Source organism: Xiphophorus maculatus, chromosome 5 (assembly GCF_002775205.1).
Source record: "Xiphophorus maculatus strain JP 163 A chromosome 5, X_maculatus-5.0-male, whole genome shotgun sequence".
Classification (NCBI taxonomy): Eukaryota; Metazoa; Chordata; class Actinopteri; order Cyprinodontiformes; family Poeciliidae; genus Xiphophorus; species Xiphophorus maculatus.
The window spans coordinates 21,995,551-22,014,126 of NC_036447.1; the positions used below are offsets into that span (position 1 = coordinate 21,995,551).

The 18,576-nt window shown below is 39.1% G+C and overlaps 1 protein-coding gene across 1 annotated transcript; it reads right to left on the minus strand.

Annotated features, from left to right (window-relative positions):
* Nucleotides 1-903: 903 nt before the first annotated feature.
* On the minus strand, nucleotides 904-10,879 carry LOC102218975 (somatostatin-like receptor F_48D10.1). Its single transcript, XM_005805115.2, has 5 exons — nucleotides 9,603-10,879; nucleotides 7,354-7,494; nucleotides 7,014-7,286; nucleotides 5,994-6,140; nucleotides 904-4,873 (listed from the first exon to the last, which is right to left on the minus strand). The coding sequence occupies exons 1-5, from the start codon at nucleotides 10,176-10,178 to the stop codon at nucleotides 4,658-4,660; spliced, it is 1,353 nt and encodes a 450-aa protein (XP_005805172.1). The 5' UTR covers nucleotides 10,179-10,879; the 3' UTR covers nucleotides 904-4,657.
* Nucleotides 10,880-18,576: the final 7,697 nt, after the last annotated feature.

An 18,576-nucleotide genomic window follows, 5' to 3' on the forward strand; every position in this document is an offset into this window, starting at 1 on the left:
TAACAGGAGCTGCGTGGGGGGGTGGGGGGGCAATAAAATTTTTTGTCATGGAGCCCAAGATTCCTGGCAGCGCCCCTGATAACAGGTCTAGTCAGAGGCTCACAACAATTCCCCCTGGGACCTTAAATGTGTCTTAAAAACAGTAATTGGGTACATGAGTAAGAATTTTCTCAGCTGGCTCAAAAAGTTGCACACGCCCCCACCAGTATTTGGTTTCATGCTGATCTACATCCCATCTGCAGCCAAAAACAGACCCTGGAATGAAACTGGCTTTTTGTTTGGTATAATTGGTAGAGCAAATTCAAATTGACTGCTTTCCCACCACCGTCCCAGGTTTAAATCACAGTTTTTACATTTCAAATAGCGTTAAAGTTAGGGCCTCTCCAGGAGCTTAATGTTAGCCTTCTTTATTGATTCAGAAACTAGTTTTGCATGTGTAAGGAATTGTTTTGGCAGTAGAAGAACATATTTTATGCAAGTTTTAACCATCTGATCCATGCGGTCACCCTCTGCTGAAGTGGTATCAGCTATCAACAGCTATAAAACTGCACAATGTGCCTGTAAAATACATAACATTGCCCCCTTATGCTACTATAATACTTTTAGATGGCACTATCAATACTGCAGATACAAACAGAAACCCCTAAAACTTACAGAGAATGTAGTTTGTTGCTGGTAGTCAGTTTTCCTTCTGGTTCAGAGAGGGAGCTCCTGAGATAACGCTGGACCTTGACCCGAGTCTGAAAGCAGAACCAATCTGGTCAACGTAAAGCCTGTTGCTCACATTGTGAACCTCCTAAAATCCACTCAATGCTTATTTTCCTTCCACAGATTCAGTCTGATCGCTTGGAGTTGTTAGGACATGTTTGTGCAAGAAGAAGAAGAAGAAGAAGAAGACATGACCAGATTTTTAAAAACGTTTTATTTCAAGGACATCCAAAGCACCGGTACATCTTCACAACAATGACTATCAAGTATTCAAGAAATTTGTGCGTAAAAGCTTTTATGATGAATAACCTTGGTTCGTTTTCTCTGAATTGTTGGCTCCACTTGATCATTATCGACCAATCAGCTTCTTTGCACTGTGAAAAAAATTACTTTTTCCAAAACACAAAAGGCGCAACAATCCATCAGAAAATGTTCTACTTTCACATTATGCACTAAAGTGCTTTTTCAGTGAAAGTCTCTGCCTTCTCTATATGATGTCCTAAATTAACTTTATATATTTACACGCAGGGTGATTGTTGGATATGACTAAAAGAAGAGACAAAACACACAAACAACAATACAGCAATACTGCCAGCACAATTTAGCACTAGAAAAAAAGTCTTTTGAATTTTTATTCACAGAAATTTAGTTTGAAAATCCTTAAGCTTCAAATGCAAAACTAATGAGTCTGAAACTCATTTGAACTGCAATTATACCACGAATTGTCCTTTTCATAGTGTCCCAGTTACAACTCCACTATAATAATTTTTAAAAGCTCAAGTGGAAATATGATCGTAAAGTCCAAGAGCTAAATACCTCATCTAGTGTTTAGCGCGGAGTGAGTCTAAGCTAAAGCCCCCAATAACCCAGGAAGCAATATGCTCACAGAAATTGTGGATTTTAAAAACATCTTTTGAAAAAAACAAATCCATGTAAGAGACACAAATAAAGTTGAGCACCCCCCCGACACACACACACACAAAACAAACAGAGTAAAAGCACAAAGAGGTCAGAGGTTTTGTGTTCGATGCTGGGTGAGTTTTTTCTGAGCTGCCAACCAATTACATTCACTGTAGGAAACAGCAACAAGCCTGGTTTAAAAATACACACATAATATACAGTATTAGACTTCACAAGATATACAGATGCTAATCCATCAAAATCACCATGTCATCATGGGTGACAGCATTATATTAATTAGGGTTTTTTGTGAATAATTTGAGTTTGAATTTACAGGAAAGCAAAGATTATACAACATGCAATTAGTGTTTTTTTTTGTTTGTTTTTTTAAGATTTGGTACACAAGTTTGAATTTATTGTGAATTTTGACTACCCTGACCTCAGCTCAGTCTTTAACTCCACCAACCCAGAAATCTATTTTTACACAAAATGATGGCGTTTCAGCAGAGACGCTCTTACGCCATTGCATTTGGGAGTTGATATAGAGAGTGTGAACAGATTACTGACTCATCTGCAAAGGTGTTGTCAGCAGCCAATAAAAAAGTCCTGCAGGACAGGGAGCAGTGTCAGAAGACAACTTGAAGTAAGTAAAACATCAAAACAAATGTGAACCTTTATTTCTATTGGATTTTTTCAATTGGCTTTAGCTAGTCTGAAAAATCATGTAGCCTATATTCCCCAGTCAGGCATAAGTTGTTGTGTGGTCTTTCAGTAGTCATCCAACAATTTGGTTAGTGTTTTGCAGGAAAGCAAATTTTAGTTACCACCAACATAGCCTGGTAAAAACCAGCTCCTTGTCCTATGCTATTTACTTCGTACAGAGGATCTGGGCTCTTATTGAGAAACTTCCTGGAGGTGTAGATTGTGTTGATGTTTTAAATTTTACCCAGTTGCTAACGTTTGATGTGATGTACAGTACAGACACACAGTTGTGTCCAAACTTTTGGTCTGTACTGTATGTAACGCAGAAGTTTGACGTTATGAAGCTCACCAGAAATTGCCAGTGATTTAAGCAACCATCCTGCATTGTGAAAAGAGAAGTGCCAAGCCGAACGGGGCGGCTGATAATATTCATTCAATACTTGGAAGTGTGATCAAAACTACTGGATGGTTTCGTTCACTTCCTCCGCTGCCATTCCTAAAACTACAGACAGACTACGATTCTAAAACAGCGCAGAAAAACAACGTCATCGTTCACAACTTCTTCTGTTCACTGATTGGCCCAATAGAAAAATCTACCAGAGGGAATCCAAGTGAATGGTAGAAAGCACAAACTGTTCTGTAAGTGAGAATTTTACTTAGCGCAGGAAGGCAATGGCCAGCCTACCATCAACAAGCTTCTGGTCTAATTCTGGCTCAATATTGGATCCATGTTTTAATCAGAAGAGAGAGATCATTTTAGTTGGTTAATTCTCCTGGAAAGAAACTAGCATTTCAGCTGGTTCATCCTTTGTCAGGATAGGGTAGATGATTTGGGAATGAGGTGAATGTTGATCTGGGTTTGGGATCACTTTCTATTCTTTTACCTACTTTGTGTTCTTAGGTTTGAAAGCCTCGCCGAGACTTTTCCAAAAGTTCTTCTTTTTCATTTGAATTTGAAGGTGCTAATTTTGAAGCAGGCACTTCTTGGATGGCATAAACTGCAACTGTGGACAAAGACACTGGTGTTGCAGCAGTTTCCACTCAATGACAGGCATGAATCTTAATTAATATATCCTTACCAGTTTCCTCTCTCCAGAAGGTGAGAATTTGGGTCAAATAGTTGAAACTTTGACAAACTTTGACAAAGTTGTGCAATCCCAGGTGATTGCGCAACCTCTCGCTAACTGCACTGGCTGCCATTCTATGGGAGAATGATCCTCCTGTTTGCACGTCGCCAATAAAATGGTTAAAAAACTTTTAATATATGAACTGATTTTCCATCATTTATCTTATGTATATAATGTACAGTGCTTGTTGTTACTAACTATGTGTAACATGTTTCGTGTGCTGAGGAGCGATCAAAAGTGAAGCTACATGCAACGAGTCTATGTGTAGCTTGGCCGATACAGAGAAAATGGTGGTTTGAGTTGTACTTCAGCGGGTTTTTCCCTTTGCTTGTGCAGCATAGCACTAAAATAATATCTATATTTCCAAGTTTCATTGAGTTAACGGAATTATTCTACCATGGCAGCACGGCCATGGATGGCATGTGAAAGTATAGTCTTTTTGCCATTCATTGTTGTCCGCATGCGCGAAATTTCCGTATGTACAACATGCAGGGGGTCTTATGATTTTTGATTAAGCCAGTTCCTCACCAGCCATGAACCTCACCGCATGTCACTGTTGAATATGCAGATGAAGGGAAAAACATAAATCACAATAAGTTGTAATTTGTGGAACTAATGAAGTTGCATGTTGTATAATCACTTCTTCATAGAAAAAGGAAGGTTAAATTTGTAACTTTAAAGCCCAAACTGAATAAGATATTAATGCTCTTGTTGAAAGGATGTTAATTTTGATCATAACTGTATAGTAAATGATAAGAAATTAGTGTGAGCATTAAAAAACCCATTAAGTACAAATTAAAACATTGGTGTTAGTTATATGAAATAAGATGTACAAATTCTTTTCTCTGAATGTAAAAGGCATTTGGGTCTAGTAAGCATAGACATGGTTACAAGCTAAAAGAGTCCTTGACACAAAGCACACACACAAAAAAAGATTGTGTGAATGTTTCTGCCTTCCTTTAGGAGCTGAGATGATTACTGAGAGCTGATGAAAAGGCACTTATGTCAGAGGGAGGCTTAATGAAGAGTCGGGCTTGGTAAACAAAAATCTTCAACAGTTTGTCACACAATGAGAAGCAGAAGTGTGGCAATTTGTTTAAAGTGAGCTTGCAGTTTGAAAGAAAAAGAAATAAAATTTTTTTCGGTTTGATATCTTAAACAGCAAGTCCAGCCTCTCTCTGTTTCTCTTCTGTAGACCCACTCTGGGGCCCAGAGTCCACTCACTGCTGTTCCTCTGGAGCTACGGAGGCAGAGGAGGCGGCGGTGGTCAGGGCCGTGGTAGTGGGAGGTTCGGGTGCCTCAGAAGTAATCAAGACGTTTCCGGCCGTAGTAGCGACTGTTCCCGGGAACGTGGAGGAAAGCTGGTACTTAGGGGTGGAGCGGTTCAGGTCGGCAGCAGAGTGGGGGCCAAAACAGTCAGTGGGGTGGGGTGAGATCTTGAGCAAGGCAAGGAGAATAGGTTAGAGAAATGTATAAAAATTATTGCTGATGTACTGAGAGAAAATAAAGGAGGAAGTGAAAGTTGTAGTTTCGCTTGGTAAAATTACTGAGGAGACGGTGCCTTGAAAAAGTCTTGATACTTTTTCAACTTTTCTCACATTTAAATCACAAGCTTTATTTTTAGCTTTGTGGGATTTTACGTGTTAGAACAACAAAATGTAGGTTCAATGAAAAAAAGAGATGTGGTTTTGAATATTTTGTTAATTTGACCAAATGGTGTCCTCCTGTATCAATGCTTTGCAAAAACAACGTTAGTTTCTCTTAGAGACAAACCTTTTCAGATATATAGAGATAGAGACTGACATCTCAGCTCATTCTTAGCAGATTAGCTCATGTTCAGTCATACCAGTTTGAGAGCGCACCCAACTTGCCAGTTTTGATTGTGTTGCACTCCTTCAGTTTTCAGATGATGGATTAAACACATAATGCGCAGCAAGATATTGTTTTATAATCCAAACTTACATTAACTTCTCCATTACTTTCTCTCTGACTTGTCTGCTGTGTTTCTTAGTCTTCATGATGATTTTTCTTTTACCTGGCACACTTTTCAGATTTTTAGTAAACATTGCAAAACATCATGGGTCAGTTTCCTTCAGCTTCATAGTTATGCAGTGTTTTGTGTTGGTCTATCTCATAAAATCCTAATTGAACACAATACAGTTTCTAGTTTTGTAGTCAAGTGCGAAAAAGTGGGAAAGTTTGAGAAGCTAAAGCACTTTCACACAAATCTAAACATCAGCAACTAAATGTCTGAATTTGTGACTTATGTTTTCATAACACTGAACCAGCTGGTATAGCATAAAGGGAGTCTCAGAGCCATTATGGCAGATTTACAGCTCTTCTTATTGGACTTGATGAAGCTGCCTGAGCCAAAGTGTTTCCTGTCAGTTCTTCATCCTTAAAGGCTAATAATGTAATTTTCCTGCATGATACCAGACGACATTCACAAGCTGTACATAAAGGACCCATTTATTTTCCTGTTTCTCCTTTATGTGCACCAAACATCATCATTTTCACATTATCTCCCGCACAACACGACCTACATAGCAAGGTTACCTGGCTGCTCTGTGCGTCGTGGTAGACCTCGTTACGAGGGGAGAGCAGGATGCAGTCCTGTGCCGTAGTTTTCTCTGTGCGTGGAACGCTGGGGTCACCGTCATCGACACCATTGGCGGCACACCTCATACCCTTAACACAGAGCACCTGTAGGGTCAAAAGAGCAGCTTTAAAGGATATCTAGAAAGGTTATACAGCCACATGAGAGCTCTCCAGGAATTGGAACCGTGAATCTGTACGGGGCAATTTTTTTTTTCTCATTTCCGTGGCATGGTGTCAGGGTTCTTGCTTTCTTTGATACTCACCAAAATTTACAGCTCAAATGGAAACCTCTACAGTCCAGAGACTGGCTGGGTTTGGGCCGTGGGCATTGACAGATGTGCTGAAATCCATAATCATTAAATATATATAAAAATTAAAACAAAAGCTTGAGATACACTCTCTACGCGTAATGAATCACAATAAAATGACAGTTTGAGAAATATTGCACTTTTGCAATATCTGTTTCCTTACCTAAATCCCTACGTTATAAAACAGAAAAACATAAAATGTGGTATCTGCAAAATGTAACTAATGGCATGTTGACGAAGAGGCACACCGTGAAATTTAAGGCCCCGTCCCGATCCACATCCACCACACAACCTCAAAAGTGTCATAGATACTTTATAAGTAGGTCAGGAATCATTAATGTCACAAAATGTGCTGCATTTCTTTTATTATTCAAACCAACTGAAAGTGGAACTTGCCAAAAGAAGAAACACGTGAATCATCTGAAGATGGTAAGGAATAAAGAAAGGCAGGAGTGACAATACTGAGCCTGAGGTGCAATTGGAAAACCAGGACCTTAACCAAAGAAAGAGCACAAAGACCAACAAAGTAAAGCAGGAAACGAGGCGAGTAATGGAAACAACATAAACAAGAAGAAAAAAATGTCTGACTGTTGCACAACATGGCGTGGCAACTTTGAGAACTTCATCAATTCTGTGGTTTTGTTTTAAGGCTGGAGGATTTTCAGCCGACCTTTCTGAAGCTTTGCTTGAAGTTATCCGACAAAAAGCCGTAGAGCAGCGGGTTCGCACAGGAGTTGGCGTAGGACAGGACGACAGCGAAGAAGTAGATCCCGGCAGTGACACTGGACTCGGGGATGATGACCACCAGGTTGACCATGTTGATGATGTAGAACGGCAGCCAGCAGAGCACGAACACCACCACGATGACCACCACCATGCGCGTCACCTTTCGCTCTGAACGGCGGCGGTTAATGAAGCCCACCCTGGCCCCAGATGACTTCACCTGCATAATATTTAATACATCTTTAACGCCAGAAGGGACGTATGACAGATAGGTGATATAAACGCACCTTAATAACAATGAGCAGGTAACAGAGGCAAATGACGAGCAGTGGCCCAAAGAAACCCACTGTGGCAGTGTAAATAATGAAGGCCGTCGACCACACATCCTTTGGCTCCGGCCAGTTCATGTTGCAGGAGTTAAACATGTCCTGAGTGACATTAGAGGGAAAAAAGATCTTTTTAAAACAGATTGGTATGAGTACGTAGAAGATTGAAGAATCAGTTTATTATTACAGAAGGTTGTTCTTGTTTTAACAAGAAGTATGCGTTGTCACTTTTTTTGTTTTGTTTTTTAGCATTTTGAGATTAAATTTAGAACTAATATTTTGCTCTTTCTTTGTCACTTCTGTTTTGTACATTATCACAGATGTTCCCATTTCATCGTGTTAAATCAGCTTCCTTGGCAGGCGTTCCTGTCTCTGTCACACCTGAACAGGGTGTGGTAATCAGCACACCTGTTCCTCCTTTCCATTAACTGCTTATTTCTAATAAGCAGTTAACCACTGTTTTTTCTTATAACAGTGGTGCCCAAAGTGGGTCCTGGAGGGCCGGTATCCTTCATGTTTTAGTTTTCTCCCTGGTTTAACACACCCGGATCCAATGATGGCTCGTTAGAAGGCCTAAGAAGAACATTGACATGCTGAAAAGGTTGTTGGTACCACCAGGGAGAGAACTAAAACATGCAGGATGCCGGCCCTCCAGGACCGACTTTAGGCACCACTGCCTTATAACATTGGTTCTGTCTTTTAAGCCAATGTGAGTTTTCTTACTATTTATGCCTTGTCTTAGATTTTTTTGTTTGTTTGTTTTAGTTGCAGTTATTTGATTATTCTGCCTTTGCAGCTGTTGTTGTTAGATTTTGTTGGCGATTAGTATCTTACCACCAGTTCGGATGTTACATTTCAAACCATAAAGTTTACGCATTAGTTAGAAAGATACAATAAAATATGGTATTTGCACCATTTTTGAATGGCATCGTTGCCTTGCTGTGCACAAGCACAGATTAACATGTTCCTCTCAACAACTGTATGAGCAGAATACTATGCTTTTTCTTACAGTCACTAAGTAGTTGTGCAAGTCTCTTTTTTTCTCCTCATAATTAGCCAGTATTTTGTAACATTACTACAAATTAGCTGTTAAAATATTATTCGAAGGGCGCAAGCTGTCAAACTCTTTTCATATGTCCGCCATCTACCCACACAGGTAGATGTTAAGTCTGATGGTACACAAGTGAAAATATCAACATGCTCTTCATATTTAAAAAAGTTTCTCCCCTTATATGATCAGACACTGAGAAAGATCTGCTACCTTCATTAATCATCCATAACCATGCAGGAGGAACATTTGGAAAATGAGCTTGCCGAGTCATCAGCAGATATTTTGTGACTATACTGACACATGAAAGGCAAAAACCAGTGTAAGAAAAAATAACTTTCTTGAAACTTTGTGCTTACGTTTCCCCAATGAAACGTAAGCACAACCAGTTTTCTAATTACCACAGGTTCTAGGTCAGTGCAAGCATTGCTGTGTCATCACATATCATCACATGTGAAGTGACACATCAGTATTTATTGCAAAGACACCATTTAAAAGGATTTCCATTCCAATAAAACCTTATTCGCTGCGTAAAACACTTTAAACAACCAACATCGGCTTCACACGTGGAGCATCAACCATGTGCACATCTGAAAATAGCTCAAAATTGATCTGGTTCTAAAATACAATACAAATGGAGACTGTGGTCTTATCACTCTTAGTTGTAGATTTTCCGGCAAAAGAAATTGGCATATATAAACACACTTATTTACGGGTTCTACAATTTTTTGACACTTTGATTATGTCTTAATCTTGGCTGTGTTTGGGTCCACTTCAGCAACCTGCAGAGCAAGTCTACCACAGACTAATCATCTCGACCTCAACATTGGCCCCACCCGCTAACTTTGATCTGCAAGGTTGGCAGAAAATAACTCCTGATGCGACGTAGCGCCCCCTTTAGATAGATAATGAAATGTTTTTGTAAATATAAAAACCATAACAATTAACTTTATAATTATTTAACGAGATACTTTATAAATAATTTATGTTTTATGTCGGACCTTTCAGTAGTTACTGACACAATAAAGTATCTTCAATCTATTTTTTTTTTATTTGTTGCACTTTTGGGGTTCAATAAATGTTGTCTTCCAACTGAATGTTGATATTTAATAATAATGATAACTTACTACAAATAAAATGAACATATGGTCTAAAGATATACCTGCACATCAGAGAAGATGACCACTGGCAGGACCACGATAAAGGACACAGCCCAGACCGCTGCGCTCACCACCTTGGCCACGCGAGGGTGTCTCCATTTGGTGCTACGGATCGGATGGACCACAGCCAGATAACGATCCATGGACATGACCGTGAGGCAGAAGATGGACGTGAACTGGTTCATGGAGTCCGCAGTCATCACCACACGACAGAGGAACGATCCAAAGGGCCAGTACGAGAGAACGTTCTGAGTGGTGAGGAAGGGCAGTCCGATGATGTAGAGCTCATCGGCCACAGCCAGGTTCAGGATGTAGATGTTGGTGACGGTCTTCATCTTGGCGTAGCGCAACACCACGTAAATGGCCAGTGTGTTGCCGGTCAGACCCACCAAGAAGACAGTGAAGTAGATAATAGCGGTCACCGGGGTGCTGCTGCCCTGGAAAGGGACACTCTGCGTGGACATGTTGGACGAGACGTTCAGGAGACGAGGGGAGGGAAAGAAAAAGGGGGAGCCAGCGGCTGCAGAGGAGTTGGGCTCTGGAGGGAGTGGATACCAGTACGGGTCCGGAGGGTCCATCGTGTACAATCCACATGCAGATGTGATTCCCCTAATTCCGAAAATAGACTGTACTGATCTTACTTTAGAGCAAAAAAAGAAGTAAAACAGCTGCGACAGTGAAGTGCTACTTTCTGCTTTTCTTATGTAAAAAAGAGGTTTTCACTCAAATATAACTAAGCTTAAACAAGAGACAGTTAGATCTCACATGAGAGGTTGGTGTAGTTGGAGAAGCTTCACGTCAGCCTCATTAACGATAAATAAATAAGTATATTAAAATCTGATTTCCAAATAACAAGACGAGCCGAACAGTGCGCCGCGCACCAAAGCTGAATGGCACCGAGCGGTGTCACCGCTTTTACGCACAGCGCATCTGCTTGGATTTACATTTATATATCTGGATTCTGCAAAAGGAGTTTCCCAGGATAAATTATAAACCCTTGCTAAAGCTACTCCTTCTTTTTTGATAATGGCGGAATACGATATTTAGGGAATTTGGAGACATTCGACGCACATAGAGTAAAAATGTACAGTGAGGGTTCGTCTTACTTTGAACAGAGGTAAAAAATAATAATAAAAAAAAATTCTTCGTAAGTCCAAGAAAAAGCCTCTTTTATCTTCGACACATTCTTAGGATTTTTCCACTGGCTTGACCAGAACGGATAGAAAATGACGGCATCGTTCGCTGTCCGTGGTGCTGAGCTGCAGCTCCGCCGCTTCTCTTTTAACTTTGAGCTCAAAGCTTTTCTCCTTCTCCTTCGTAGGATTTGAGCAGAGAGAGAAAGCGAAAGAGTGGGATTCAGAGAGACTCCGCAATGAAGCAATTAAGTTCAATTTTCGTTCTCTCTCTACTTTAATAAGAAGGACTCTGCCATCTTTCATCAACTGTTGGGATTTTATTTATCACAACACAAAGCGCTCCTGGTTCTTTTTCATTTTGTCAGATTACAAACTTATTTAGTGACACAAAGTAGTGCATCATTTTTAAAACAAAGGGGAAAAAATAGAATTCAAATATACTTTTAGATTAAAAACAGAAAATGTAGTGTCTATTTGTATTTATTCCCCCGTGAGTCAATGTTTTGTTGTACCGTCTTTCGTTGGTATAACACGCCTAAGTATTTAAGCTATGTCTCTACTAGCTTTGCACATCTAACGACAGATCCTTCCCCAATATTCCCTCCCAAATATCTCAAGCTTAGTCAGAGTGAAAGAAGAGTGTATATGTAGGTCAATTAACATCAACAGAACAGAGTTAGAGCAAGAAAAGGAGAGGAGCTTAAATACTGGGAGTCCTGATTACTGGATAAGAAACAGGTGGCTGATCGGAACTGGTTGCAGGTGTGAAGGAAAAGCAGGGGGCAAACAGGTTAACAGGTTAACATGAATGAAGCTGAGGAAGAAGTCAACAATGACCAGAGGGAAAAAACACTCAACACCAATAATACGCTCAAAAATGATAGAGAACACAAAGCAAGAACAATCAAGGGACCTAAATATGAAGGAATGGACTGAAATGGCAACATCTAGCATAATTAAATAAACAAGCAAATAATCAAAAATATGAACACAGATGGGGAAAAAACCCATCCAGAATTGTCAAAGTATTATTTTTCCAAAATGGCCACTGACAAGAAAAAACATCTTCAAAATGACTGACAGCCGGAGCTTAAGCTGTCAGAGGTAATGGTGCATTTGCAAATTTTAATATTTTATCCAATATCACTAACACAACTTGAAAGTGAACATGATCGGGTGTAATTTGAATGCTGGGAAGAGATTTTTTTCTTTTTCCAGCCTGCATTTCATTATCTCAAACTCACAGCTGTGAGAACAGAAGCACTGCCAGCGGGCAACAGCCTTCATCTTGTTTCCGTCCATCAGAGGAACTTTTTGCCAAACAAATAAATAACTGTGTAGAGAAATAATTTAATGTGGCATTAGATGGGCATGCTTACCTCTGTGCCTAAAACTAATGAGAAACAACCACAGGCAGTTTTAAATTTTCATAAAGGATGAGTAAAATTTAGCAACATAATCACTTGATACGTTTTGTTTTGTTCTTAGAAAACAACTGGCTTTGTTAAACAGACAGAGGTCTCAGAAATAATTGTATCAAAATGTTCACCCATTGCATAATAAGGGAAGTAACTTAATTCAAATTTGACTTCATCCAAAAGCAGGTGATGTGGTTCGTAATGTAGGGTTTTAACATCAATACAAGCCCTCAGGCAACTACAAAGCAGCAGATATCTTAACTGAGTTTCACTGACGCTCCTGACACGAGCTCTTACCTTTCAGTTCAGATGAATTTCTGTCATGAGCTGCAGTTTGCAGCTGTAATTCCCACCCACACAATGTCCTCATCTCTTCTCTGTAATTTTCTCTGTAATTTTAACACATTTCATTTTGACTGGCTTTTAAGACACGCCAGTCAAGTAGCAAACTTTCACTCAGTTTCAGACAGGTTTCCTTATTTGGATCAGGCCTTAAAATGAGTCACTTTTTTTGTTTGGATTGTCAGTTCACATGTCTAAAAGATTTAAAGGACGGTTGATCGCTCCACTGAGGCAGCGGACCTTAGGCAGAGAAAATAAAAAGGATGAAGGGAGGCGGCTAATATCGCTGCTATGCGTTAAGTTTCATTGACAGAAAAATCATTGAATCTGGATTAAGGTTTGTGAACGGCAACTTTAGAGGAGAAAAAACTCACAATGTTTTTAAATTATATTTTCAGATATTTCTCAAAGACTTTAATGTTTAATCTTACCCCACAGTGTCATGTACATTGAACTAGTTGGAACAATTAGAAACCTTTAAAAAATGACAGCGTGCCATAATTTGAATCTACAGCTCACGGTTCACATTTGAACACTTCTTGAATAATTTCCTGACCAGGAAAAATGACACAGAAACAAGAATGCGGTAAATTGGATCTTTCTCCTGTTTATTAAGCTGCTGTTTGAGAGCTCCTGGTTCAATCAAACTGTTTCCTCAGGAACGTGGTGCTTCTCAGTTGTCATGGAAGTATAGATTGCACTTTTGCGAGCATTTGTGCTCTGAAGAGTGTTCATGCGAAGAAAAGGCAGACGGCAAATAGAAGAAATCACAACAAATCGCTCTTTGCATCTCTCTTTTTTTCTAACCATAAATCCCTTTTACAAGCATGTTGAGTTACACAGAGATATGTAAACGACAATGAAGTACATATGACCTTCAAGAGACGCAACAGTGAGAGAGATACTGAATGACATTTCTGGCATTGTTGCATGGGAAGAACAGAAATGTATTCATGTAAACAGAGAGAGGTAGAAAGGAGGCTGCAGTCAGGATTGTTTGGCAGCCTCTCGCTCCAGATTATTGCTTCTGTGTTTACCCTCTGTTGAGTCAGTTTATCAAAGAGGCTTCACTCAGTCACCCGTCACACACATCCGCAGCATCTGCTCCAACTCCACAGCTCTTGGTCCTTTCAAAGCTTCGTCAGTCGTCATGCTTTATCTTTTAGCAGTCGTTTGCTTTTTACTTTGGTGAACTTGTCTCCAATTTCTCAGTTGGCAGTCGTGTTCATGCAGAGCAATCATGCGTCACACAAAAACAGCAATCGCCTAAAACAGAACAAATCCGTCCTCTGTGGAAAGGAACACAAAAGGACTAAGGCGGTTTGTCGATTGTGTCGTAAATACTTCCACATTTCCAGAACGCTTCCCATTGCACTCACATACCGAACAGAGCTGTTATGTATGTCAGGGTGTTATTTGTAGATTTACGCTCGGCATTAACTGCGGTCACCCAGCAATAAATGAGTTACAGACTTCAGGTCAGCTTGACCGCAGCACATGGAGTGGCACACCTCCTTAACTCTCACTGTGAACACAGGTAGGCCTCAGGGATGTGTGTTAGGCCCAATGCTTTTTTTACTCTGTTTACATATGACTCCACTGTAGTGAGGGCCACCTTCCTTTAACTTGCACCTAGAAAAATTGCTTTTCCATGGTGTGGAAGAACCAGGAAGTACTGTGAAAGAGTATTAGTATTATCGCCTTAGAGAGTTCTTCTGTTTCTGTTGCTTTGTCACACTTACTGTATATGTTTCATGTTTTAATATCAGACAAAAATAACCTGAGTAAAAACAAAAGGAAGTTTTCAAATGGGGATTTTATTAAGGAATAAATGCTATCCAAGCCAACCCACCCCAAATATTGTTGTTGTTTGTTAACGTATCTTAACTTAACTTATCTTAAATATTTCTGATTCACTTTCTCTAGTTCCATTCCTGTAATAGGTGAGTGAGGAAGTCGTAGGGGAGGGCTGCTCTGTGATGCGGAAGCTTGGAAACTGCAGCTCCAAGAAGGAGCTGCATCTCGAAGGCAGCGCTAGGTCCACCTGGGTCGTTTTGAGCAGCTGAATGGTTGCCACAGGAGATTCAAGGATATGTTAAACATGCATGAAAGAATCAAGACAACACTCCAGGTAGGATTTTCAACAGAGCATAACATTATTACATTAATTAAAGCTCTCAGAAGTCTATTTTACATAATCCTGCCCCTTTAAGAGATGTGGTAAACTCAGGACAGTCCAACAGAAAAACCCACAAAATCATCAAATTCACCAAACCTGGTCCACTTGACTAAATATTGTAAAATAGTTTTTACTCACTGTCACATTTTTGTTCCAGATGTCTAAGCTTTAAAGCTCCTGGCAGCTTCACTGATGTTTTGCCTCCATGCGCCTTTGTGGTAGAGACCAGAACCCAGTAAAGAACAAAATCACTTTTCATAATTTCTTAAAGCTCAATTCCAAAGTCTAAGTGAGGAACCCACTGAGACATCACCACATAACTGTGTGTTGGGATATTCCCAGTTGGTAGTGTCAACAATGGACTCAATGAAACCTGCTGAGGTGTACATGCAGCCCCTAAAAAGGAATGGTACTGTAAATAATAATTTCATGTTTCAGCAGATTTTTCTGACATGAAGTAAACATAAGTAGCAATCTGCGTTTTGAAGAGGCACGCAATACATAAAACAAAGATTGACTCTTCCTGTTACGTTTTTAAATGATTTCATCAAGAACTCTTCAGACTTTTGGGAATTCCTAGGTTGTTTTTTTGTAATCTGAAAGAGAAAAAGTTTTGTTTTGTTTGGATCTCCTGTCAAGATTGTTCAAAGTTTGACATTTGGACATGAAAGGTTAGCATACCGTGCGGGCGACGGGGACGGGGTTGAAGCCTAGTAATTGCCTTCCCATCTTTTGGAGCACGAAGATTTTTTCCAGTCATGGCTGGTCTTGTCATATTAGCAGCTTCAAAGATTAGATATTTGGTCCCCCAGGACTTCATCTGAGGTTAGATTCCCTTTTCACTTCATCTCCCCTTTAATTGATGTCAGTTTTTGGTTTCAAGATGAAATTCCCTAGATTTTATGTTTTGCTTCTTTTTTTATTTGCCATGTAATAGCTTACAAAAATGTCTCCATTCATAAAAAAATCTTGTCATGTTTTGAAATATATGATAACCAAATTATTATTTTTTATTACTGACGATTAATTAGGAGGAAATTATTTAGTTTGGAATAGCTGCCGCTTTCAAAGAAGCTTGTTACCGTTTTGAATAATCCACAAGGAATGAGAGGCAGTGGGGTAGACAGTCAACAAGCTGTCAACACGGCACTGTTCAGCAAAATATAGCAAGACAAAATCTTCATTGGCTGTACAGCAATTAAATTCTTGTGATTGCTGAGCAGCTTTCTGCATGTCTCCACTGGTATTTGTAATGACATCTGATAAGATACAAGCTTTTCAGGTAGGAAGACTTCTTTGCTATCAGGCTACTCTTTAGCTCCCTCCCCAGATTATCTGAGATTATAGTCTGGACTAATTTTGGCTATCACTTCCAGTAAGAAGAAACATGTCACTGCAATAAAATTTTTTTTAAAATAAATAAATAAATTTAAAAAAATAACTTCATAACTAAAATCTTCCAGATTCGCAGCCCTCAATCTTCTCCACCAGACCTGATGTTCTCCTTGTAGCCTGTAAAACTGTACCACAGTTAGAATCTACACAATACAGGTGAGGGAAAAGCTAAAAGCCATGCATTCATCACCACATTGTCAACCCGTCTTCCCTGGCTGTCCATTAGAGCTGTCAGATGTTTAATTATGAATATATGGGTCTTCCTGGATCTCCTCCAGGGAGCAATGATAACACGTCAAGCACAGTTGAAATTAAATGTCACAGGTAACAAAAAATAAACCAGAGTGTTGTCTGAAGAATGTTTAATCAACTTGAGTGGATGAAAGCATGGACGCACAGAAATGAACCACGTGAAGTCAATTATGTCAGCAAATTGGAGAAAATTAAGAACTCAAGATGAAGACTGTACTTTCTGTGAACTTTTATGGGGCCCCATGAAGCTTTTGTGAGTTTTTTAAACATTACATTTGCTGAAAGTATTGCATATATATATATATATATATATATATATATATATATATATATATATATATATATATATATATATACATATATTATCTGCTTAGTGTCATGTTGGGTTCCAGCTTCTTAGCCCACATGCAGAAAGCAAGGAGAACAGGAAACAGATAAAGTTTATTTAAACAATATGAAAAGATTGGTTGAGTGGCTCTGATCCTTGGGTCAGGCTCACGGAGTCGTCTGCACACTAAAGAACAGCAAAGGGAGATGGTGAGTTTGTGGTTTTCAGAAATGGGAACTTCGAGAGTAGTTAGACTGATCTGACTTGACTTGATTATTTCCACCAAAAAGAGAGGAAACTGCAGGTTCGTAGTTTTGGTTCCTTGTTCTTATCTTGTTGCCTCTCACCTGAGAGAGAGAGGCAACAAGAGTTGATTACTAAGACTGACTTCTCGGGAAACCACAGAGCGCTATCTCAGGGAGGCTCAGGGTACCATTACTGGCAAAAACAGCGATGAGGTGCAGGCAGTCAGCTCCTCTTAAGCTCCAGGATGATTGAATGATGAATTACAGGTGCGCTGAACAGCGGGCACGCGCCTCCAGGTGTGCAGCCTCTAACACCATCTGGTGGATGAAGAATGAAGCAGCAGGTGAACAGAGGAAAAAACCTACAAAAAACCCAAAGCCCCGGTTCCCAACGCTTAGCATGCGATACTTCATTTACAGTAACAAATGTGATGCAAAATATTATATAAAATATAAAATCTTGCATGCAATGAACTTCATGTCTGTGGTTGATTGTTTTATTTTCTTTTTATAGAAAGTTTTGGGGATTTTTCTATTTTGTTGTGTTTTGGTGAAATTGTGAAACACCTTTTTCAACAGCTGTTTTTAAACTTTCATGAAAATAATAAAAAAGTATAATAAGTATAGTTTGGGTTGTGTCTTACAGAGAATATCTCACCGTGATATTTTGGGTTTCCATTTGCAGTACTCACCCATTTTTGTCGGGTCAAGTTTTGTCCTCTTTAATTGCAGTTGTGAGTTGCAGAAAATCAATAAAAGGGCAGCAAATGACTTGTGGGTTTTACTTTGCACTTTCCCCATTTCAGAACTAAATGAGGAATAAAATATACTTACTGATGTTCCAACGGATGTAGAAATGACCCACAATGTCACATGTTGTTTTCCTCATTGGGTTTTTCACTGGTTTCTTAAAACAGCCTAAAACACACGGGAGGTTGAGTTGAATTAGAAATCTCTATGTCCATTGTTATGTGTGCTTTACTTGTTTCCCTGAGATTTCAGTTTAGTTATAGAGAACAAGAAAGTAGGCTGCAACCTTGAAAACAAAGAAAGCTTTTCACCTTAACATTAAAAATAAGCCAGTGTTAGAAAACCAGAATCACTTGAAGGACCTTGTTTCACAACAAGTACAACTCAAAAACTCTGAACGTATTGAACACTGAAAATGTTCAATATTTTTTTAACAGTGTAATTATATCTTATAAATTCATTCATTACATGTAAGGCCTGATCTATAAAGATGGCTGGCTGTCATTGCAGATAGTGTCCATAGTGTCTATAATAATAATAATAATAATAATAATAATAATAATAATAATAATAATAATAATAATAATAATAATAGCAATACGCTTCATTTAATTAAGTATATATAGCACAACAGTAAAAAATCAATCAAAATCAATCTCTAAACAGCTATACTTACGTGGTCACTCTAACTCGGTCGGCCTGATCTCACCTTTAACCTCTCTGTGACAAAGAAATAAGTGATATTACCAAATTTTTATAGGTCAACCTATAAAAATTTATTACAACATGAATGTGCTTCATCAGCCTGAAATGTTTGCACTTTTGGACATTTCTTTTTGTTTTATCTTCAATATCCCTTTGGCTTTATGGTGGTTTGTGGTCTCTGGAGGAGCCAGAGATCACAATTAATATTTTTAAAAAGCCAGATTAC